This window comes from Lutra lutra, chromosome 3, assembly GCF_902655055.1.
Source record: "Lutra lutra chromosome 3, mLutLut1.2, whole genome shotgun sequence".
Lineage (NCBI taxonomy): Eukaryota > Metazoa > Chordata > Mammalia > Carnivora > Mustelidae > Lutra > Lutra lutra.
The window spans coordinates 87,797,189-87,822,195 of record NC_062280.1 but is presented as its reverse complement, the minus strand read 5'-3'; the positions used below and the strand labels follow the sequence as shown (position 1 = coordinate 87,822,195).

The 25,007-nt window shown below is 36.0% G+C and overlaps 1 protein-coding gene across 13 annotated transcripts in view; it reads right to left on the bottom strand.

Annotated features, from left to right (window-relative positions):
* The window catches only part of GTDC1 (glycosyltransferase like domain containing 1), a 379,170-nt gene that overhangs the window by 246,700 nt on the left and 107,463 nt on the right, over positions 1-25,007 (bottom strand). The window contains exon 2 of one of the 13 annotated variants that reach the window (XM_047722449.1): positions 21,846-22,058. The exons of the other annotated variants lie outside the window; for them this stretch is intronic. Within the exon in view, the coding sequence (XP_047578405.1) occupies positions 21,846-21,886 (41 nt within the window). The 5' untranslated portion in view covers positions 21,887-22,058. The remainder of the gene's footprint in view (positions 1-21,845; positions 22,059-25,007) is intronic. 13 annotated transcript variants of the gene reach the window in all.

The window sequence follows — 25,007 nt, the reverse complement described above, 5'->3', positions numbered from 1 at the left end:
TGAAGGCATATTTGATTATGCCCTTCCTCTTAACTCCTGTAACAAAGTATCACCAAGGTTTGCTAATTTCTACCACAAATAATATGCTAAGATTTCTCCCCACCCTCCAACACTGAATTTTCACCAGCTCAGACCACAAAAATTGAGTACCTTCTTAGATGATTTTTCCTGTCTTCAACTCCTTTCTGAGATATTGCCTCCATGTTAATCTTAGCAAAATATATTTTGATTAATTAACCTGCCACACCCTCTGGCTCTAAAGAAAATGAGAACAAGGAGCAATTTAGGTTATTAAAAAGCAAAACATCCAGTAACTCTAATCCTCAAAATCCTCCAAATTAAAGCCCGGTTAATGGGTAGAACTCTGGGTTTCTTGCATTTCCATCTACTACTTATTTCATCATTTAAACTGAGGGAGTTACTTTCTGAGAAAAGTCTCGGTCCTGCCAGCAGATCCTTCTGCAGCTCAAGGATATAAGCCAGATTTTTACTTTTATAACACAACACCATCTTTGGCAACTACAGAATTAGGAACTGTAGCATATGGATCTTCTTTCAGTCAACACAGAATACCAATACCTCAGATACGTGTTAATGACCTGAAGATTATTTGCCCTAATACAGACTAAAATATTTATAGATGAAATAATGATACACGAGATTTGCTTCAAAATAATCCAGTGTGGGGGAGGGGAGGATAAAATGGAAGAGAACCACAGATAAGATCGATCATGAGTTGATAATTATTGAAGCTGAGTGATGGGAAACCAGAGCTTCATGATATTATTATCCCTACATTTATGTTTACAATCTTTCCATAGGATGTTAAAATAAATTTGCAATCAAATGCTATAAAACATTATCAGTATTTACCATGGATAATGGGGCCATAGCTGATCAGTTTCTTCTACCTATCTAAATATTCTTCTCAGTTTTCTAAAATGAGTAACAATTAACTTTAAGAAAATTATAAAATCGAATGTTTTAAACTATCCTCTCTGGGGCGCCTGGGTGGCTCAGTGGGTTAAGCCGCTGCCTTCGGCTCAGGTCATGATCTCAGAGTCCTGGGATCGAGCCCCGCATCGGGCTCTCTGCTCAGCGGGGAGCCTGCTTCCTCCTCTCTCTCTGCCTGCCTCTCTGCCTGCTTGTGATCTCTCTGTCAAATAAAAAAAAAAAAAAAAAAAAAAAAGAAGAAGTTTAAACTATCCTCTCTGCATCAGTTAACATTCTTCTTGCTCAACTAATATTTGAAAAGGATGTGTTAGTTATTCATTCTTTAGAATCACTGAAACTTTATCATCTTATCAAGTGAAAGAACCATTAAGCTATGTCCCTATACTCTTTTATTCTGGTACACAGTAGAACTATCTGCATAAGAAAAATTATTAGCTTATTCTTGCCTTTTACTGAGAGATGCTCTGTGAATTAACATAACAGAAAATACAGCCACATTTTTTGGGGAATTGCAGCAAAAATTATCTATTATTATAGTCAATGCTCCTTAAAATAAAGATCTACCCAATGCAGTCCACTTAGAAGTATGATTTTTAACATAAGCTACACATTAGAATCACCTCAGAGATTTTAAAAATCCTGATGCCTAAGTCACACCTAAGACCAATTAAATCAGAATTGGAGGTGGTGATATTCAAGCATCAGTACTTTTTAAAGTTCCTAAGCGATTTTAATGTGCAGCCAAGGATGAGAAATATAGTTTTAAAACTATATAAACCGGTGATATTTTGTTGATTTTTTCTCATGGAAACTTTCAAGCATACACAAAATTGACAGAATAATAAGTCCCATGTAACCAACATACAACTTCAACAGCTATTAATATTTTTGCTAAGGTTAGTTCAACTATTCCTCCCACTTCATTTCGTCTTTATTTATTTTTTGCTGGACTATTTTAAAGCAAATGTCAGACATACAATCATTTCATCTTACAGTACTTCAGTATGCAAACATTGTTTCTTATGATTAACTGACTTAATTCCTTTTTATTAGACAACAAGAGGCTTTGATGAGCTTAGATTCTGTTCAAATAGATTAAGTTTCTTGAAATTAGAATTTCTAAAATAGCCATGTTTCCTCTATCCCTCTGTTGTAACTTGGAATTTTATTTTTGCTTTTGTTTTAATGGTTTTCGGCTATATTGTATACCTGCTTTTTAATGAAAACCAGATCTTCTTTGATAATGGGTTTTGAACATATCTTCATATGACTTTCCTCTCAAGATTATATACAGTATCTATTCTGCCTATTATATCATGTCAAATGTTTGACTTCATTCATAGCGTGTATTTTTCTTCATTATAAAAGTAATATATTTTCATTACAGGATAAAAGAAAGATACAGAAGCAGAAAAAGGAGGAAAGAATAACATCACTTATAATTCTACAACCTATACATAACAATATTTTACATTTTGGATATTTTATCCCAGAGTTTTTCTAAACATATAAACACATTTTACAAAATTGAGATTTTACTATATGTATCATTTCCATAATGTGATTTTTAAATAATATTTTCACAAGCTTATTCCCAAGTCTTTAAATCTTTAAAAACATGATATTTAAGGGCTATTGAATTAATATTCCACTACATGAATGTCTTTGGATTTACCAAACTATTCCCTTATTATTGGATAGTTGGATTTCTTTCCAGTGATTACCCATAATGCTTTGTTGATAATTCTAATGCTCCTTTTGTCAAGAACGGGAAAGGGTGTAAGATTTTGCCCTACCTGGAAGTTAACAAGTGTGCCTGCCACAGTTTCCTGGATGTTGGCAGCAGACATGACATTCCTGCGTCAAACAAAGGACTTACTGCTTAGGACACAGTAAGCAGCATGAGCTTCATTTCACATCAGTCCTCCTTGGTCCCCAGGCCCATCAGGGTCATGTTGAGGAGCCCAGATGGATGATACACAGAGAATGAGTTTGCATCACAGCTAAGGAACCCTGAGCTTAGGAAACCCAACCTTCCATAAGGAGCTGCAAGCAAACTTGTCAAACTTTGCTCCAAAGGGAGACATTATTATATTGGACAATAAATAAACCATCCATCCAATCAAAGGAGAGATATTATGTCTATATGCCAATGCCATTATGCTATGCAAACTTCTTTGAAAAAGTAGTCCAGAACAATAAGGCATTTTTCACGCCTGCATGCAAGACATACTGAAATGTGGGGCCCATAGAAAATTGCCTCCCAAATTCCTTAGGACAAATATTTAGTGTGATTACTGAAATTCCTGATACAATATTTTTTCTATTATTTTCTAAAAGACTGAACTGCTTTATACTCAACGCCGATAACATATGAATGCCTCTGCTTCCCTTTCAAAAGCTTCCATGATTTTAACCTTCTTAACTTCTCCTATTCTACTGTTCCCACAGAATATATCACATTAATTAGAGACAGAAGAGCATACTGATTAAGGAGAGATTCTGCGACCAGAAAGCCTGAGTTTAAATAGCAGTATCACTATTTACTAGATGGGAAACTTGAAATGAATCACTTAACAAATTTGTGTCTCAGTTTTTTCAACTCAGAAGTGAAGATAATAATCATCTTACTTGAACAGTGCCTAGAAGGTAGTAAATGCTATTACTACTATGCCTGGCTGTTCTTCTGTGCCCATCCCAGTCTACCCATTCTTCAAAGTTGAATAAGATAACAATGCTTCCATAAAAACAAATGATTTTTCCTGTTCTGAACTACAAGTTGTACTCCATACCTCCAGACCTTCTCACTGCATAGTATATTCAGAGGTCTGGACTAAACATATGACTTTTATTTCTAATGCTTTATGACTTTGACCTGAATGAAAGTATTAAAAGGCTTGTAGTTTTTACAAAACTTTCTCAAACCTACTGTTGTCAAAATAATGCTGCCCAAACTCTGATTACTGCAAATAAAAATCTTTATATATCAATTATGCAAAAAAACTGAAGTGATTTTTTAAGGGAGTAAATCAATAACTTTCTTTGTGTTGATAAGCAGTCAATTAAAACACTGCTGGATATTTCAATATTTGAATGAAATATTTTTGAGCAAGTGTTTCCTGTATTATATCAAGATAGTAGAAATCATAGCCACTCAAACTGCTAGAGCAATATTAAAATTCAGCATGATACAGGTGACACCAAATTGAACCAGGACTGAAATTAATAAGGGGAGAGACCAAATAATTTGTGGAATAGAGCCATTAGGCGGGACAAAAACCAGGTTACAAATGCAGAAAACTTGCAATCTCCTAAAAAAAAAACATGTACAAAGTAGCATCTTCATTGTAGTAGGCATTTTGAAAACCAGAACCACTTTTTTTTTCCTTTTTAAGACTTATTTATTTATTTAAGGTAGAAAGATAGGGAGGGAGGGCCTGAGCGAGAAGAAGAGAGAGAATCCTATACAGGCTTCATGACCAGTAGGGAGCCTGATGCAGCCCTTGATCTCACAACACTGTATCATAACCTGAGCCAAAATCAGGAATCAGATGCCTAACTGACTGAGCTATCCAGGCATCCCCGAGGTATAGTTATTTTTTAACACAAAGTTAAAAACAATATTATGATTCTAAACAATACACCTTACAATATTATGTGTCACCAGAGTTTGTGCCATATTTTAGTATATTTAACATAAAATTAAATATTATGGAAACATTATGAGATGGGAAGCACAGTATTATTTTTTTCCACTCACACATAAAGAGCTGGGACCCCAAACCACAAAATAAAATATTTTTGAAACTAAAATATGGTTGTATGTAGAATGTTGAAAATCATGCCAAATATAATTTTAAATAATTTAAATTACTTAAAGTCAATTTGTTTTATGTTATTTAAATAACTTAAATTAATGTTATTTAAATATTTAACATACTATTCTCAATTAAGTATAAAACATGCAAGTTATTGTCTCATTAAAGGATTGCTTAAGCCCTGTTAAATAGTTGTCTTATAAAAGAATAGAGTGGTACATGAGAATATTCAAAAGAACTGAGATATATGTTTTTGACTTGTTTGCCACATCTATAAGTAAAGTAAGGATGTACAAATATGTACACATATCAGCCCAGAAATGGAGGAACAATGAATGTACTCCTCACCCAAGATTTTGACCCTGGTGGAATCAAAAATTTAATGGAAGAAGAGTTGGGAGAATATATAGTACCCCAAAAGACAAAGTTTCTTGCTTGCTTCCTCTTCGCTTCTCAACTCTTTCTTTTCTCTCTTGGGTAATACTCTTAATTTTACCTGTGGGTTTTTCTGCTTTTTTGTTTTGTTGTTGCTGTTGTTTTCATTTCTGAAAAAATACATTGGTTTTAGGGGCACCTGGTGGCTCAATTGTTTGAATGTCCAACTCTTGATTTCAGCTCAGGCTCTGTACTCAACAGAGTCGGTTTGGGATTCTCTCTCTTCCTCTCCCTCTGCCCCACACTCAAATAAATAAATACATAAAATCTTTTTTAAAAAATACATTAGCTTTAGATGTATAATATAATGATTAAACATACTACAAAAAAATCACCAAACTAAATCTAGTTAATATCCATTACTATACATAGTTACAGTTTTGTCTTTCTATGATCTTTTATGATCTAGTCTCTCAGCAACTTCCAAATACACAATACAGTATTATTAACTATAGTCCCAACACTATACATTATGTGCCCAGGACTTATCTGTTTTATTTTGACCATGTTTGTTAACTTTGTTTTAAGTGATATTTTTGGGTATAGAGTTCTAGGTTGCTGGTTTCAGGTTTCAGTAGTTTTCTTTTCAGGGTTTTGAAGGTGTTGCTCTACTGTCTTCTCCCTTGCAATGTTTTCAATGAGAAATGTGCTGCTAGGTTGAACTCTGTTTTTCTGAAGTAACTTCTTGTTAAGATATTCTCCTAAATACTATTATAGACAACAGATCCTAAAGTGGGCCCCCCCACCCGATCTCACCTCCTTGTATTCATGCCCTGTGTAATCTCCCCCTTTGAGTGCAGGAAGGACCAACCACTTGCTTCTAAATAACAGAATACAGCATAGGTGACAGGGTATATCTGCTTAAACTATGTGAGACTATATCACCTTGCCTTCCAAGAAGACTTTCCCATTCTGGATCCAAGGATATAAACAGACATATTAGGATGACCCACACAGCAAGAGAATGATTGTCCTCTGGGCAATAGACACAAGAAACTGAAGCCCTAGTCTAATAGCTGACAAGAAACTGAATACTACCAACAAGCGTATGAGCTTGGAAGCAGATCCTTCTCCAGTTGAGCCTCAGTTGAGACCACAGCCCTGACTGAATCATGAGGTTTTCTAGTCTGGCTGTGGGAATGCACATTATTTCTGGCCTTTTATGAGCAATGAGCATTGTTTTTAATCATCTCAGATGGTTCTTTCTCTGGTCGTGAGAGTTTCATAACATGCCTGAACTGTTCTGTCCTCGGATGAATGCTCAACTGGGACCCTCTGCAGATCTTGAGTTCTTTCTTTCAGCAGCTTTCTTTATTCCAGTAATTTCTGTTATTTCTTTCTCCCCATCTAGACTTTTACCTCTATCTTCTCAACTCCATAGGTCTCCTAGTCTTTCCCTGGATTCCTCTTCCCTACATCAGGGCCAAGAAACTCAAGGCAAAAAGCCGGGACAATCAGAAGGTCCACCCTATCTAACTGCCTTCTCTCAGGGATCACTGCCCTTTGCTGGTTGATGTTACATTTTGAATGCCTTCACATACTTTGTCCACTTCTTCTTTGTTTCAGGTGGAAAAGCAAATTCAGTTTACTTCATATTGGTTGAAAGCAGAAGTCTTCCAACAAATACATTTAGCCATAGAACTAACATCAAAAGAAATACAGGAATTGGGGTGGCAAAATAGAACATAAAAGCTCTTTGTTCTGACTATGAAGATAAAATAAACTGTAGAAGGAAAAGTAAAAGAAATTTGGGAAGTAGAATAAATTCACCAATTGCCTTAACCATAATAGTTGGTAGTCTTCAGATACTATTGAAAGATTACAAATCAAACTATAGAAGTATATGCATGTTTAAAGACTCTATCGGGAAAAAAAAAAAGTAATGTTGACCTGACATCAGATGATAGAGAAAGAGCAATGGATGAGTGGGAACATATTAGTTTTATCATTATGGATTACAAAGAACTAATAGATACTAACTAAAAATTAGTAGGGGTGCCTGAGTGGCTCAGTCAGTTAAGCGTCTGCCTTTGGCTCAGGTGATGATCTCAGGGTCCTGGGATTGAGCCCCACATCAGGGTTTCCTGCTCAGCAGGGATTTTGCTTCTCCTTCTCCCTCTACCCTGCCCCTCCACTTGTGCGCTCTCTCTCTCTCAAAAAAAAAAAAAAAAAAGAAGAAGAAAAAATTAATGACCTTAGGGTGTTATCAAAAGATTTAATTATGAAGGTAACCAGTAAAAGTAAAACTTCCTAAACATCAAAAGTACTACACACACACACACACACACACACACACACAATTCTGTAGAAAAAAAAAAAATTACTGGTCAGAGGAAGTAGAGAATCTAAAAAAACAAATCAAAACAAACAAAAACAGATTTTCCTGAGACAGAGAAAGTTGCCTCCTAAAAATGATCCACCACCATCACTACAACACTACCCTCATTCCAAGCCAAAAAAGGCACCAAGCTTGCATGATTTCACAGAGAAATTCTACCAAATTTTTAAAGAGAAGATAAGTCCATTTCTTTTTTTTTTTCTAATTTATTTGACAGATCACAAGTAGGCAGAGAGGCAGGCAGAGAGAGAGAGGAGGAGGAGGCAGGCTCCCTGCCGAGCAGAGAGCCCGATGCGGGACTCGATCCCAGGACCCTGAGATCATGACCTGAGCCGAAGGCAGAGGCTTTAACCACTGAGCCACCCAGGCGCCCCAAGTCCATTTCTTTTTAAAGTGGTATTAGTAAGGGGGTGGGGAACTTCCAAATTATTTTATTTTTATGAAGTGAGTATAACAAAACCAATATATAATAGATAATCTCACTTATAAATAGATGACAAAATCTTGAATAAAATAGTAGCAAACAGAACTTAGAAAGGTATGAAGACAGTAAAACATCATGAACAAGCTATCTTTTTCCTCAAAACACGAGCATTGTTCAATATTAGTAAATCAATGAGTCATCATTTCAATAGCTCTAAAGAGGAAAAAACAATCACATGACCATAAATAGGCATCTAACAAATTTAACAACTATTCATGATTTTTTAATTTAATAAAGATTGTTACTCTTCAAATAGGAATACATTTTTTTCGCTATAATAAAATACATTCAGTTCAACTCGAAAGCTAGCTTCACACTTAAGATGAAACATTAAAGTCAGAAACAAGACAACTAAGTACTTACTATCACCACTACTATTTAGCATTGCACTTCAGGAACCAGCCAACAAGAATTAGAAGAGAGAAAAAGATGAAAGAAAGAAAACAGAAGTAAATGTATTAGTATTTGTGGACAAGATTAGAAAGCTCAAGACCATCAACCAAAAACCTATTTATCAAAAAGAATCAGAGAATTTGGTAAGCTTACAGACTACAAAATTGGTATGTTTTTAAATTACTGAAATATTTAAAATATTATGTTTGATGATATATATAGCATACATACTTATACCTACATATATGTGTATGTATATGTACATGTTTCCGTGTGTATTCATATATGTATATACAGCAAGCATTTAAGTAAAGATTGCATAAGCAGTAGTAGACATACATAGGTAAAGTTCCTAGGAATAAATTTAAGAAATGGGTAAGACCTCTATGAAGAAAATGTTAAAGTATTACTGAAGGAATCTGAAAGATGATTTGAAAAAAATAAAAATCTGTACCTTTTCATTTTCGATAAGAAGAGTTTGGATGGGAAGAGTTAACATAAACAGACATCGATTCTCTTTGAGTCTTGATCACGATTTTAAGAAGGTTGTTTTTGCTTTTTTTTTTTAAAGGTTGTTTTTTGCTTATTTTAAACTGGAAAAACAAATCCTAATTTCCATAGCTAAAGATCATGAGAAAACAATAGCCAAGATGCTGTCAGAGATGGTGGGTAGGGGGGAAGGGACAACCAACTGGAGGTGGAGATGGAGATTAACCTCACCAAATATTAAAAAATACTTTAAAGTCTCAAAAATAGCAAGTATAGCATTGATTTAAACACAGACACAGTCCAGTGGAAAAGAAGAGCAGATCCAGAAACAGAATACATACAATGACTAAGCATATGATAAAGGTAGCCTCTCCAAACAAAGACGAACCAACTAATAAATGGTGTTGAGTCAGCTTGGTAGGCATCTGGAGAAAAAGTAAACTGGGATCCAGACCAGCAAGCACCAGGACAAATTTCAAATGATCCAAATGTTTCAGCATAAAAAAACATAACCACAGAAGTACTATAAACTGCTGAATGAACCCTACAAAATCACTTCCCCTTAGGTCACAGCTTGCTATCCAATGGAAATAAGTGAGACACAGATCCAACTGATATATATAATTTAAAATTTTCTAGTTGCCATTTAGCAAAGCAAAATAAAGCAGATGAAATCAGTTTTAATAATATACTGTCTTTAATTCAATACATCTAAAATATTATCAGCATATAATTGATGTAAAAATTACCAAAAAATTGCATTATTTATTCAAAATAGACATTTTTAATTCAGTGGGTATTTTATAGTTATAGCTTATCTCAATTCAGAACTGCCACATTTCACAGGCTCAACAGCCACATGTGGCTGGTGACTGCCAAACCAGTCTCCAGGCTTAAGATGGGTAGACTAAGCTCCACAAAGGTAGGGACTATGGCTCTTTTGTTCACCTCGGTTTACCCAGTGCTTGTACAGTACCTGGCATTTATTTTTGTGAGACTGAGAAGGGAGGAGGGAAGAAGAGAAATGCATCCTGTTTGAGAATCAAAGACATTGGTATAATGAGGGGGGAAATAATTTGCTACATTAGAAATCTTGGGTTCAAGTCTTGACTCTAAAATTTCCTAATGGGTAACTTCAGCATAGCATACTTTTTCGAACCTGTTGTATAAAAGAATTTTTATGCCAACCTACTCTTTAGGGTTTGCTATGAGGGAAAAAATGAAACCATGTGGACATAAGTACATTGTGAGGCAGTATAAAAACGTCATCTGCCATTACTCAGGTAAAGAACACTGTCCTATGATCACTGTCTCCAGAGGATACAAGCTTCCTGCTTTGAGGACTGTCACCGTCTATCTCCCACCCATGCGCATGCGGGGTGAAATGCTGCAGCACGTTGCTCCGTATTCCATCCCTGGAAGACTATTATTTTGATCTGGAAATTTATGTTCAGTGCCTCACCTCTGTACCTCAGCCATTGGCAGATAGAAGCCTCTTTGCCTTCACTTGACAAGGAGAGGCTTTCCTGAGGTGTCTCACACCCTTTTACCTTGTTGGGCTCCATTCAGTTTGCAGCATCTACTCACCAGTCAGCCTGTGATGTAGGCGAAGAACTGGTTACAAGAGAAAGCCAGAAAAGGAAAGGTACCTGAAAGCCTAAGACGTTGCTCAGAGAAATGTGGAGACTGAAATGAATTGGTTAGAGAGGAGCTCATGGAAGGCAAAAGAGAAAGAATCAATAAGGAGCTTCTGATCAGGAAGTTGGATCCCATTTTGCCACATTTTCAGGGGTTTCTTGGGTCACCAGAAGGTTAGTATTCCATTCATCTTTCTCCCTGATTCCTAATTAGTAACTTCTGGCTGCTACGTAAAAAGTAGGAAGAGTCAGAGGAACACGTTATCTCCCCCACAAAGCTTCCCTGATTACTTAAATCATCAAAGTTGGGGGTGCCTGGGTGGCTTAGTGGGTTAAGCCTCTGCTTTCGGCTCAGGTCATGATCTCAAGGTCCTGGGATCGAGCCCCCCGTTGGGCTCTCCTCAGCGGGGAGCCTGCTTCCCCCTCTCTCTCTGCCTGCTTGTGATCTCTCTCTCTCTCTCTCTCTCAAATAAATAAATCTTTAAAAAAAAATCATCAAAGTTGGCATTTTGAGGAAGTGAGTCAGAAAAATAGAAATACTTACAGTCTTTCAGATTACCCTCCACCGGCCAGAGTGCCTGAGCTAAAAGCCTCCTAGATTAAGGCCACTTTGACAGCAAGAGTACCAGTGTGACTTCTAGGGGAAACAATCCTCTCATTTTCAGGTAATACAGTATATTTCTTTGTTGACAGTAGAGCACAAAAAGTGTAAGCCAGAAAACCTGGTTTTTCTTCCACCTGCCACTTAAAAGTGGCCTATCTTTGCACAAATAACTTAATCTCTCTCAGCACATTTCCATATATGTTAGGTGAATATAATTATGCCTTGCTTATCCAACTGTTTTGAGAATATTCACTGCCCCTTTGCTCAGGCTTTGCTATCACACAGAATGGTTACGGGAGGCTGGTATGTTACTACTGCAGCAATCTCTCGCATGGCCTATAAATAAGCCATTGCTGAAGAACTTTAAGAAGATATCGGGGTAGTTTTTTCTGTGAAAGAGTTGTATTATCATACACATGTGATTTTATTATAGAATTGCATACATTCTAGTACATTCCATGCCAAGCCTCCAAATAGTATTATGTTTCATCTCACATCACAGTTTTCTACTGTGGCTTAGATATCCTTTCCACAGCAGGTGTGTGATGCAATCAAGCTGAATGTTCCTAAAGGTAAGTAATAGCAGAAAAGTGAGCCATCCCTTTATTCCACACATATATGAGCACAGAAGAAGATGGTTCGAACCATCTTCATGATATGGGGCTAGGAATTTTGTCCTAACGTAAAAGTGAAACAGTCCTAATGCAAAGAAAGACTGGAGAAAGGGCTAAGATTCATTAGACCAGAATCACCGACAGAACTCAGAGAGCACAGGCCATAGCCACAGTTTTCTACATATATTGCTTGGAAAGAGGCTAAACTTTAACAGATAAGGGTCCCCCACTTGCACACAGGTTTTTCCTGTATGCAAACTCCTAAGAAGGATTTAGTATTTAAGTTTCCTAGGAAGGGGGTCTTTGTTCCCACTAAGGCCTTAAGAATAATTTTAAAGAGGGACATAAAGAATGATAGGCAATTTTGTAGTTCTTTATTGTAAAATGGGGCCCCTATGTTTCTCCAGAAAAATAATTTCTCTTACTGTTCTCATTCACAAAAACTGAAGAATTCCCAGTGTCTGACTGAAGCAGCATAAGGTTAGGAATATTACAGTGGATTTATTCCTGCGAAGATGAAAGCATACAATGGAACAAAGAGGAAAAAAAAAAAAGATAATCTTAAGGCCACAGATAATGACCATATCTAAGACAGAATTCCTTAAGAGAAGCCAAAAATGTACTGGAGGCTCACTGTTTGTTTCCTTTTCATTTTACCTTTTTTTTTTCTCTTTAGTTAGAAGATATGCAATTTGATTGATGGTATTTTTTCCACATTGGTGACATTTTAAATGGAAACCAAGATTTTTTGGGGGTGGTTGTAATAGCTAGATGAAATCTTTAACATGTGCCAAAATGTTTCATTAATGTAAGTCAGCCAAATAATCCTCTTGCGTTGTAAAAATATTTCTTTTTAAAAAATGCTTTCTGAACTGTTAAAAAATTAGAGCACTCTGAGTTTAGCTACAAGTACATGGGTTATACTGACTAATGTTGTACCTGTATTTCTTCAAAGCAAAGAGGAAAGATGATATGTTCTTGATGAAGTCAGATATGAAGTTCTCATTGTTTTTATGTGAAGTAATTACTATTTTTAAATTTAGATGGCTACCCATAATCTGAGATTCAACCAAGTTGCTGTTTCTCATTCGAAACAACTGCTTGCCCTCATTAAGAGTCATAAGGTTCCTGCCTTTAGGTTTGCTGTATTTAGGTCATGATGGCCAATGACCAGCACAGATTCTCTTCTACTCTGTACACCGGTGTTTCTGGTTGAAGTGAAGAGACAGTTCATGTCTGATTAGTGACAGCAATAAATGTGGGAGTTATTTAAAAGTAGGAAAACTGCCCTTCAGTCAACAGAAAATGATATACTTAACAGTAAAGCAGAAAAGTACAGCAATGCACTGGAGGTGAGAAATGGGGGAGCCTTAACTAACTTACAGGGAAATTTCCATAACAGATTCACTAGTAATGCTGATTTAATAACGATTTCCTGTCATGAACTATATTTATCATATACTGCTTCTCTGACGTGACATTGTATTTATTGTTTTTGAGAGCCATGTTTTTAATCAGATTAAACTCAAGGAAACCGATAGGTATCTGTTTGGCTCTTAGCTTTAGCTTCTGTTTCTTATTTAGTCACAAGACTATTATTTCTGGAATCTTTATAAACACATTTGCTGGGATTGCCACAAGAGTGCAGCTTATGTTGGTGAGGTCAGAAAAATGTGTGCCAGTGGTTTTCATGATCTATGCACAGAGTGCATTACAGAATTGTTTAATAAATTAAAGACAATGAATGCAAAATGTGTTCCTTTCCCCCATGGGATTAAGCATCTAAAAATACAATTTATTTTTATATTCAAAAAAATAGTTTCTTAGGAACTAAGTAACCAAGAAGAGTGTTCAAAGAAAAGTTGGTACAATAGTATTCATTATTCAAATGTATTTACATAAAGCTAAAATCTCCATTAATAAGCTTAATGTCCTCAAGGCTAATTTACCTAATAAGCAATAATAATTTTAATAATACATAACAGCTATGACATTATCTAAAATGCAGCATTCCAATATTATCAGTGAGTGTGTCAAGCTGAGTACCTGAAAGGGTTCTGGAGGACAAGTTTTCCTCCCTTCAAATGAACGGAATTAAAAAGGAAGTAAAGGCTGGCCTTCAACACTCCAGTCCTCAGCACATGACGTATGTTCTCAGGCTTAAATGGTTGCATCTTACATGCAACACGCAAAGCCACTTTAGTGCAGATGTAATGTTATTTTTTTCCATCCACAGGAGTTGCCTGCTTTTTCTTAACATAAGTAATTATATAGTACTTCCCTCGGTAAGTACCTGTGGCTTTGAAGCTTCCTCTTTAGAGTGTCTTCAAACTGCTGTAGGGAATGCATGAAAGACACCTGATTGGCTGGTAGGATATAACCGAGTGAACCAGTACTAAACTAAAAACCAGTGAGCAGCATCCACGGCATATTATCACATGCATTTTCATGAAGTATACTTTATATGGGAAAAGAGAATAACTATTCCTCAATTATCTGTAACAAGAATAGGAACTCTTTGAGGCTGGTATTAATTAACGGTTAACAGGATTTCTGCTGAAGTTTTTCTTGTAGGCATTATAACACCATATCTGAGTGTAAGAAGTCTAAGAGAAATTAAAGTCAATGTTATTAATGAGATCCATTTTAATATCTTGTGGTTATATATAGATTCAGTCCACATTCTTCTTGCTTAATATTGATAAAATATTTCATGAGCAATTTACAGGTTGGGCTTCAGGTGAGCAGAAATACACTATTTATAAGCACAAGATATACTTTTAAACCCACTTTTAAAATTTCCCTGGATCTTTCAACATTTGTTTGAAATCCTTACAAGATATTCATCTATTTGTGGCATCATATAGGTCTGTCTCCCCATCTGTCTATGTTTTTCATGAAGACTAGTATCTGGTACATATTTTTTTTTTCTTCCCCACTTTAGTAACTATTCATTGGCCCATTACTATGCCAATTCTGTAGTAGTTGTCCGACAGCTTCTATCAACCACTTTTTAATAAAATACAAGCTTTAATAAAATACAAGCTTTCTTTTAAATACATTATCAATGTATTTAACTTTGACTAAATTTAACTCTGTGTGGTTGGGAAATTAATGCCATCAAACTCTATTATTGTCACAATAAATACACTGGCAGCATGATGTAACTCAAATTTTAAAGACCAAATTTTCTAAGAGTAACATATATACGGTTATTCATCACAGCACTTCAGTATTATCCTCCCAAAAGTAACCTTCTTCTCTTCCATGACCAGATTTGTGAAGAAATTCACATCTCACATGTACGGACATCGTGAAAAATCCTTTTTTAATAGGATATCCTGACAACATCTCTTCACCCCCACCCCAGACTTGGTAGCCTGACTCCAGCACAAACTCATCTGGTTTGACTAAAATCATTAAATCATTGCATTATTTGGCAGTGGTTTCCTCAAACGTGGTGCTTAGAGCTCATTGAAGCTCAAACAGTACAGGAAATGCAAATCATGCAAACCACCCTCATGATGGCGACGTACAGTGGCGTGATTGAGCGGCAGTACGCATGGCTCGTGGGCTGACCACATGAAAGGAGCCATTTAAAGACCAGATGAGCAAAAGCTGGGGTAAGTTAAAGAGTATGTGTGAGCTTCAAAGCTGGCAGAATAGCATCCCTATTTAAAATAGAAGGGGTTATTTATTATTATTTTTTATTAATAACACCTGCCCCAGTTCTTTACATTGAAGGAACTACGTGCAGACAGAGTGAACATGCACCATACTGCATAATGTGGACCAATCTTTGTTTTTTAAATCCCAGGTATGGTAGAGGAGCAGAGTACTTTCTATCAATTTTTCACAAGATTATGATTATTGGGAACGTTTCCTTTCAGTGAACTTAGAGAAAACAGATAATCCAGCAATGCCATTATTTGCTCATAATTCCTAAAGTGTTGGTTAATTACCACATGTTAATAAAATTAGTTCCTCCAACAAAAAATAAGTAACTCTAATTCTCAGGAATTCTTCAACAAAAGCCTTAGTAGCAATTCAGAATTTGCCAGTAAGAAAGTATTTGAACAAGACTTACATAGCAACTGGAACAGAAAATGGCTATAGGAAGTTTTTGTTTACTTTTTTGGAACTGATTATTTTATAGATGTTTCTAACCTACCAGAAAGTACAGAAAATGTGACTTTTAAGAGAATAAATTTTATAACTCAAAATAATTAAAAGAAACATTCAATTTTGTTTGCTTAGCATTATAATTTTCCAAAGCCCTTTAAATATCTGTTATTTCATTTGCATACAGACTTAAAGACACCAAGAATTCCATTAAAGCCCTGGCCCCTTTAACCCCTTCCCCCTATAGCTAGAACCTTAAATGAGGGAAGGAGGAAGTCAGAAGTTTAAATAACGTGGGAAAAAGGATAATGCTTTCGGGGGTCTAGGAATCAGAAAACCTAATCATAAATAGCCATGTGGACTAATCATTCTCTAAAACAGCTTTCTTATATAGGAGAAAGGTCACCATCTTTTCTGACCGCTTCATAGTTTCAGTTGAAAGGGAATGGCATTGTATGTAAGAAGGGATGCAATGGGATGATATAGTAAGTGAGAAAACTATACACTGCAATACAAATATAAAAAAATACTGTACCTTCTGTATGCCCCATAGCCAGGTACCACATTAGGTTCCTTACATACATTATACTACAAGGTTTAAGTATATTTGTCCCATTTTTTTAAATTTAATTTTGGTTTTTCCGCATTCCAAGATTCATTGTTTATGAACCACATCCAGTGCTCCATGCAATACGCGCCCTCCTTAATACCCACCTTAATACACCACCACCAGGCTCACCCAACCCCTTAAGAGGCAGGAAAACTGGGGCGCCTGGGTGGCTCAGTGGGTTAAGCCGCTGCCTTCGGCTCAGGTCATGATCCCAGGTCCTGGGTTCGAGCCCCGCATCGGGCTTTCTGCTCGGCAGGGAGCCTGCTTCCTCCTCTCTCTCTGCCTGCCTCTCTGCTTACTTGTGATTTCTCTCTGTCAAATAAATAAATAAAATCTTTAAAAAAAAAAAAAAGAGGCAGGAAAACTGAGGCTCTGAAAAATTAAGCTATTTCTCCCAAATCTTATGGCTAATAAATGACAACACTGAAAGTAAATACATTAGGCTATACATGGATCTGTATTGATAGGCTTGATAATTACCCACTGGGGGTCTGTATAACTCTTGATTAGCTATCATTTTAAAGAAAATCCAACACTGACACCTACAAAGTATAAGTAGAATTAAGTAATGAAGAATTTCTCTAACTTTTCCATCAGAGACACCAGCTAGAAAGCCTAGATGGTTGGTATTTTGAACTGGCCCAAATTAATCCATCATGTCCACTTTCTTCTTAATTAATGCTTAACACAGGCAGTTGCTACCCTGTTTGACAACTAAAAAGAGGGCTAATAACCATAATTGCCTTTGAAGTCCCCAGAGCCGCTGCCTTAAGATGTTAAACATTGGTTGGTATTAAGAAATTCTCACTGAATGCAATAGGAAGAGGAAGGTTTAAGAACCTTCTGATTGCCAACTGTCTTCCTTTCCAAGCCAAGGAGAGCCACTTAAATGTACAGTCACTAACAAGCAAGGCTTAATTATTTATTTTGGTTTTTTCTTTTTTTTTTTTTTTTTGAGTTGTATTGTTTCTAGATAGCTTGTAAAAGCCAGTGGGAGAAAAGAGGTTAGATTATATTTTAAAATAAAGTAAAATAGAAACTTACGAGCTTATAATTGCTTATATTTATAAAAAGGGAAGGCAAAGACATAAGAAAGGCAGTCCATAGAAAAGAGCATGAAGTTACATACAAGTGACATGCAGGCAAAATGATTTTGTCAGAGCATCCAGTACATAAAGAAAGTCAGTCACAGAACCGACTCAACAAGAGGTATTCAAATCAATCGAGACGTGACACTCATTCACAGCTGGAAAAGCCATCAACGAGCCAAAGCCATGTCAGAACCCAGAAGAGGATGGACCAATACAGTAGACAGGAATACCGCATTCCTCCTTCTGCCCTCAGCCCTGGAAGGCATCAAGGAGACACAAAATTTTGATCCATCTAGAGGAAGTCTGATGTATGAATACTATGCTGTAATCTGGAGGTCAGAGAATCGAAAGCCTCCATTTACATCATGTCCTGTGTTATAGGAAACAAAAAAACCAGGCACCGAGGAGCCACAGATTCAAGGATCTGAAGACTGTGACTACAGTGGTTGGAAATCTCACCTTGTAAAATAAATTTAAAGTTGCATTCTGAGAGGGAAGTACTGATGTGGCCTGAGTCAAGAAGTAAAGTATGCAAAGAAGTGGATCTGAAAAAAATTTGAAATTTCCAGGTAGGACTAGACTAATAAGTGGATTTGTGTGGGTTTTGTTTTCGTTCGGTTTTGAGTTCATTCCTTTTCAAATTTCCCATGACAATTCTCAACAATCCCACTGTCAGTCTTTCCAGTTGGAAAATAAACCTGAATCTGCTTTTCTTGGTGTTTGAGACTGTTTTCTTTCTATTTGCCTTCAGTGGCAAGAGAACAATATTGCTGATTAATTAAATCACCCCTTATCTTTGCTTTTAAATTATTTCAAATTCTTTCAGTATTTATTTTCAAGCTTGTTATCGATTTTTATCAGTGTCTTTTAGGTGCTTTCAAATTTGCCACATTAGTTTCAAATTATAGAATTCAATACTAAACACTCAGGATCCACCCAGAAATGTCATCACCTACCCCTGGTTTTCAACAACTCACTTAACCTTTTCAGACCTCTGTTTTCTCGGATGTAAAATAACAGCAGTTTGATTAGAATAGCTCTGAAGTCCTAACTATGTTAATATCTGTCATGTCATCTCAATGTCAGGTATTAATCTAAAAACACTAATTAATAAGAAAAAAGGAGGTATCACAGTAGACTATAATATCAGGTAAACAATAAAAATTTTGTACCTACCACCCAGTGGACAGTATCTATGTGATTATAGTCAAGTCACTCAAACTTCTTCGTTGCTTTTACCAATAAACTAAAGATAACACATCATCTTTTACATGGAACGAATGGGCTGTATGATTTTTTACTGTCCTAGTTCCAGAAATAATGACTATAATTTGCCTTACTGCATGCATATGACGGCACCAGGCAGTCCTTTATTTAGTAAAAATTTAGTGAACACCTAGCAAGTAACAGGCACCCAAAAACACAGTGAATTCAAGGATGATGGTATACTGGGCTGCAGTGGGATGGTGGTGTATCAGAAAAGATACATTCAAGTCCTAACCCCTGGTACCTTAAATATGACCTTATTTGTATAGTCTCTGGTGATGTAATCAGGTTATGTTAGGACACACTAGATAAGTGTGGGCTCCATACCCAGTGACTTCTGTCCTTATAAAAAGAGGAAAGGAACAGAGAGATACAGAGAAGAAGGTCATGTGCCCACAGAGTCAGAGATTGCAGTGATGCAGCAACACACCATGAAATGCCAAGGACTGTAGGGAGCCAGCAGAAGGTAGCCAAAGGCAAGAAAGGATTCTTCCCTCGAGCCCTTAGAGGAAGCACAGTCTTACCAACACTTGATTTTGGACTTCCAGCATCAAGAATTGTGAGAGAATAAATTCTGTTGTTGCAGAGGCCTTGGGAAACTAATATAGAGAGTAACATTGGTGCAATAAAAGATTGCCAAGCAAATTAAAAGTTATTAAAAGAATTCCTGAAAACACGTTGTTTTAGTGAAACCAAACGATGGGCGACACCTAATATTTTTAAAATTTAAGCTTTCATGACACTGAAAAGTAATGCTTTTGAATGAGATAAACTACAGTCTACTATTTTAACCAACCCTACCAATTTGCTTTTTGAAAACAGAGAAACCATTTGGCTTCTGAACATGTCAGTTTCCTTTCCTACCAAGTAAGATTTGACATACGAATGTCAAATGTATAAGTAGAATTATGAAAAGTGCAAAGAAAATTAATGATATTTTGCTGGGTAAATTAATAACTGTACCTAGGTAGGTAGATAGATATTTAGACGATTTAGAGATCAATAAAGGTATGGATAAGGACTGAGAGTTATAAATCTCATGATACTGCAAGGAATTTTTGCATCTTGTTTCTGTCCCATCCACAAACCAACTATTCAAAAATAATAATAATAATCTGAATATTTAAGTCACTCAATTAGTGAAAAAAAAGTGTAAGATCGTAACATTCCTTAAAAAAATTGTGCTCTGATTAAAAATTAAGATTACTAATATAAAACAGCAATCTGTCCAATTAGTGTTTTCTTTAATTAGCAAGAATATTTAACCTCTTCAATAAGCTTTTATGTGGACAGAATGTTTCATACTACTATAATTATCCCTCAAAAGTAACAAAACAAAAGGAAAGGAAATACCCAGCAAGTGAAACAAATCTAACAAAATGACTGAGTTATGTTTATATTTATAATCTTGAACTGGTGAAGAAAATTATAATAGATAATAATATTATTCATACTAAGTCCAGATAGTACACTTTAGACCAGCATTCTCAATGCTGGTTGCATACTAGAAAGACTTAAAAGGTATTTAAGTATAAAGGTCGATGCCCAGGGCCCAAGTATAAGCAGGGCTGCCCCCTGCGGCAGCACAGGCTTTCTTCTGCACAACGCCATAGAGCATCATTTCTATAATGCAATGCAACCTATAAGATACAGAGGAAAACTAAGTGAATACAAAGCATTAAAGACACTAAATGAGCCACTAAATCAACAGTGATTTATCATTCCTCAAATAAGAAGCATCATACTTCAGCTCTGTGAACACAAGGTAGCTATTGTTGGGGAACCATTCATACACAGCATCATGAGCATGGTCTGGACTCCGGGAGAGTGCCTTCCCCTTTCTTTATGATATAATATGGTCATATTTATGGGAAATACCATATTTTAAGGTGAGAAGTATTTAATGATATTAAGGAATTACTTAGGATTTTTATCAGGGTAATAATGGTGTGCAGTTATGTTTTATTTTTTAAGAAAGGTTATCTTTTAGAAGTACCCAGTGAAATACATAGAGCTACAAATGAAATGTATGCAATCTACTTCAATATAATCTGGATCGGGAAAGAACTAGGCAGAGTTTACATAGAACAAGGTTTAGGCATTCAAGCGTAATTGTTAAAGGGTTAAAAATATCATCATCTATTCCCTCTATTTGTGTATGCGTTTAAATTAATCTGTAATGTGGCCATTCATCCGTTCCCGTCAATCATAGGAAACATAGTGTGCCAATGGTAAGCAAGTTATCTTGAACAAAATAGAGAATATACTTAAGATGGATAGAACCCTCCCAAGGAAAGGACCGGGTGGTCATTCTTTAATGACATGAGTAAGAATTTATTTGTTAGAAAAATAACTAGCAGTGACTGAAATCTTTTGATAATTGAATTAGGGCGATCCCAAGGTACTATTACTCATGAAAACTGCCGGGGGGATGGCTGAAGCAAAGGAAATCAAAACGCACCTTTTATAACAGACCAAACATAACATGGGTAGAATCATATCTAGAAAGTATGCATTCCAGGGACTTCATCTTAGCTGAAATAATTCAGTAAGTCACTAATAATCACTGGATGCCAGGCTTTCTGAAGACCAAGAAACAGGGGCAGAAGTTATCTCAAATACAGTGAAGTTTCCCATAAGAACTGAGACAAGAACTGAGAAGCTATCTAGAGGAGGTCTGGGGACCAGCTGTTCTCTGTACACCTCCTTCACACAGGATACAGGCTATCTTTCTCATGGCATCTCCTCCCTCTCGGCACCTGTTTCGTTTTCCTTTATCTATTTTTGCTTCCTGATAGTTTCTTCTCTCTTACAACTTCAGTTGACATATGACCCATTAGGGACTCTCCAGGTCCCGCCTCAGGATCCTTAGCCTACAAATCCTACCACTGACTGACCCAGTTTATCTATATTTCTTCATTCAAATCCCCAAGAAAAGAATCCAACTGGCTTAAGTGATTTTTTTCTCAGAAGACCATGTCACAGCTTACATGCCTAGCTGTGATGTGGCTGTTTCTGGGTAACAAGCCATCTCATCCGCAATCAGCTGTAGCTATGAGGACCAGGTCCTATCCAACACATGGTTGTTTAAGAGCATCTTCTTTAGCACCACGATGTCAGAATAAGCACGCTGACTGGTATCTAATTCAAACTGGGGATGTGGTGACAGCAGGATGGTGAAGTAGGATAGTGTATCCAAGGTACTAGAAACAGATGAAGAGAAATTTACGAGGGAAAGTTAAATTGGAAGAGAAGGCATTCCATGGTATCTTGCCCTATGTGGAAAGTGTATCCTCTACAGAAGAGAGGAATTCATGGTTATGTATATATGATTAAGAACCCGAGTTGTATACCAAGAGGTGATGGTTCTTATCAGGGGAAGGCAGCAAAGGCTACCAGCACAAGACCTGTCAGAGGAGAAGTGATGGCGAGTAGCAGTTACGGGCTTGAGCTACTGAGTCACAGAGGACTAGGCTGGATCTCATTTCTACCACTTAGTTGCTTAGTGTTTGGAAAATAATTTAACCTCTTGGCCTCAGTTTCCTTATCTATTAAATGGTGGTAAATAGATGATTATAAAAGCAAAAAAGATATACAGTATATTCAATTGAAATGCAAGCAATTTAGGCCTTTCTTTGATAAGAAAATATATTAATAGAGAGGAAGGGACAAGAGGATGGTCAAATTGATGACATTTCCAAGAAACAGACAATGACAAAGTTTTCAGTGATGTGAAGGAACACAGTAAATAAATGAAAAAGAAAGGATGAATTGGGAGGGTATCCTAATATGGCATGGTTGAAAATTCTCAAAGGGCTACAAAGGTCAAGCAATACTCTATGAAAAGATACAGTGATATACTCTTCCTACAAAGCAGACCATGTAAATTGGTATCACTGCCAACAGGTGAACCTCCAGGAATCATAAGTTATTATCATTCCTCTACTGTTCTCTTCCTTCATCATAATCTGTACACTTCTAAAAGAGTCCTGAGTTTAATACCTCATAGGGAGTTCATGTCTCATGAAACCAACTTCTCTCAGTGCATTTGTACTCTCGAAAGCTTTTCTGCCAGTAAACTAACAACTGGTAACCATTTTGTATATATTGCCATCATACCATAGAGAAAGGAAAGTCTCAGTATTACCATCTTGTAGCTCCTGTTTATCACTTCAAATTCTACCTGATGTGCTTTAAACTCATTAAACTCCTATCTTCTGCTACTTGAAAAAAAAATTCAAAACAGAAAAGTGAAAACCACTAAAATAGCTACTTTATTCACTGTGCTGGAAAGTTAATTACATAAGAAGAGATCTGTTAATTATACAAAAGTAAAGCATAATATACATGCAAACATTTAAAAAAAAGTATTAAGCAGGAACCATACGCAGGGCACTGTAATGGGTAGAACAAGAAAACAGAGAAGAAAAGAAAATAGGGAGCATATAAACTTGTAAAATATGTAAATCATCTGCTAAATAGTAAAATCAGCTAGCCTTGTCCTTCTATGTATCTCTTAACTGTAAGTAAATATGACTGAAACACTGCACATAGCAAAAAGTATAGGCCTTATAAGTTTTATCGACATTCCTTAGTATCATTATTTATTCATTAATCCAACAAATATTCACTGAACACTAAGAAATAGACCTTGGGAATAGTTGTGAAAAAGACAAAGCCTCTGCCCTCAGGGAACTCAGAAACAGTAACAAAATATTTCCTGGGCAAATTTATGATGATATTTGTTTCTAAAAGTTCAAGGAAAGGACAATATTAAATATCATAAGACACCAAAGTAACCCTAAAATATACTTTGGATATTCGCTTTTGAATTTCACTTGTTCAAAAACCCATGAGCTAATTATCTGTTACTTTATAGATTTTTCTCTTTTCCCTCATTCACAGACTGGCCATTTCCACACCATTCCTAACAGTGTCCAAGTAGAATGGAATCAGTGATACTGTCTAGCAGTGACAAAATCTAAAGCATTATTAATAACTATTCAGAATTGTTATTTAGTGAGCCGCTCTGGTGAAATGTTGGAAGTGAAGGGCAAAAGAAATGGGTGGAAAGAGGACTTTGAATGATCCGGAAGGAGGGAACTGAAAAGCAGGCTTGAGAGTAGTTGGGAGTGTTGATCTGAGGTTCACTCCTTTACTAGGTATAAGCAGCAATTTAAATAGAATGCCTAAAAAAAGTGGGTTGAATGAGTAGGCTAGATGTCACTCTGTGTAACAGGCCAGTCAAATGCTTCTCCGATTCTCCTGAAGCACATATTACCTTCATCCCCAATTCTCAAGGCTAAAAATGCGTTCAGAGATGTTTGAAAGAAATAAGAAGGAAAGCTTATTCCTGCAGAAAAAAAAAAATGCAAAACTAATATTCATGAGGTCTCAAAAATTTTATCTATTAATACAAAGCTTTTGACATATTTAAGTTTTAAAGATATTTTCAAGCTAAATGATCTCTACTAATATGGTAGCCAGTGACACAGCTGACCTAAAATGGCCATTTCTATTATGAACAAGAAAAGAAGTTTTTATTATGTTTCCTAACATTCATATCAACTTCAAGAAAAATATTAGAACATTTATTTCCACTTATCAAAATTTTTGGCAGTTATGATGTTCAGCCGTTATTTTTTATTAAAACTAATGTAAAAATTCTGCATGTTCCAATATTCACATAATTCCTTTCCTTGGGGTTTAAACAAATAGATGAAGCCATATATGTGAAATAACTACTTTGTGTTAGAAAGTCACAATCATTTTATCACTGGGATAGGAAATGCCACTGTTCCATAAGAAAGCACCAAGGGTTATCACAACTCTAGATCCAAGAGACAACAGTTTATCTTGTCTTCTCTTTAAGAACACTTTAGTCATTACTCAGTAAGGATGCAACTGAACCACCTTCCATTTTGCCTTTTTCATAAACAAGCATTCTTTCAATACACTTTCTAATCAAGTACCTAACAAAATGCCTTATAGAATAGGAGTCATTACACAAATGTTAGTTGAAGAAAATGAATAAATAGTTAATTATTAACTCACTTTTCCAATTACAAAAATATAAATCTGACCACTACTTTAATTATCACTACCCACTAAAATATTTCATTGATTGTTGTTATTTAGCTATAACTCAAAAT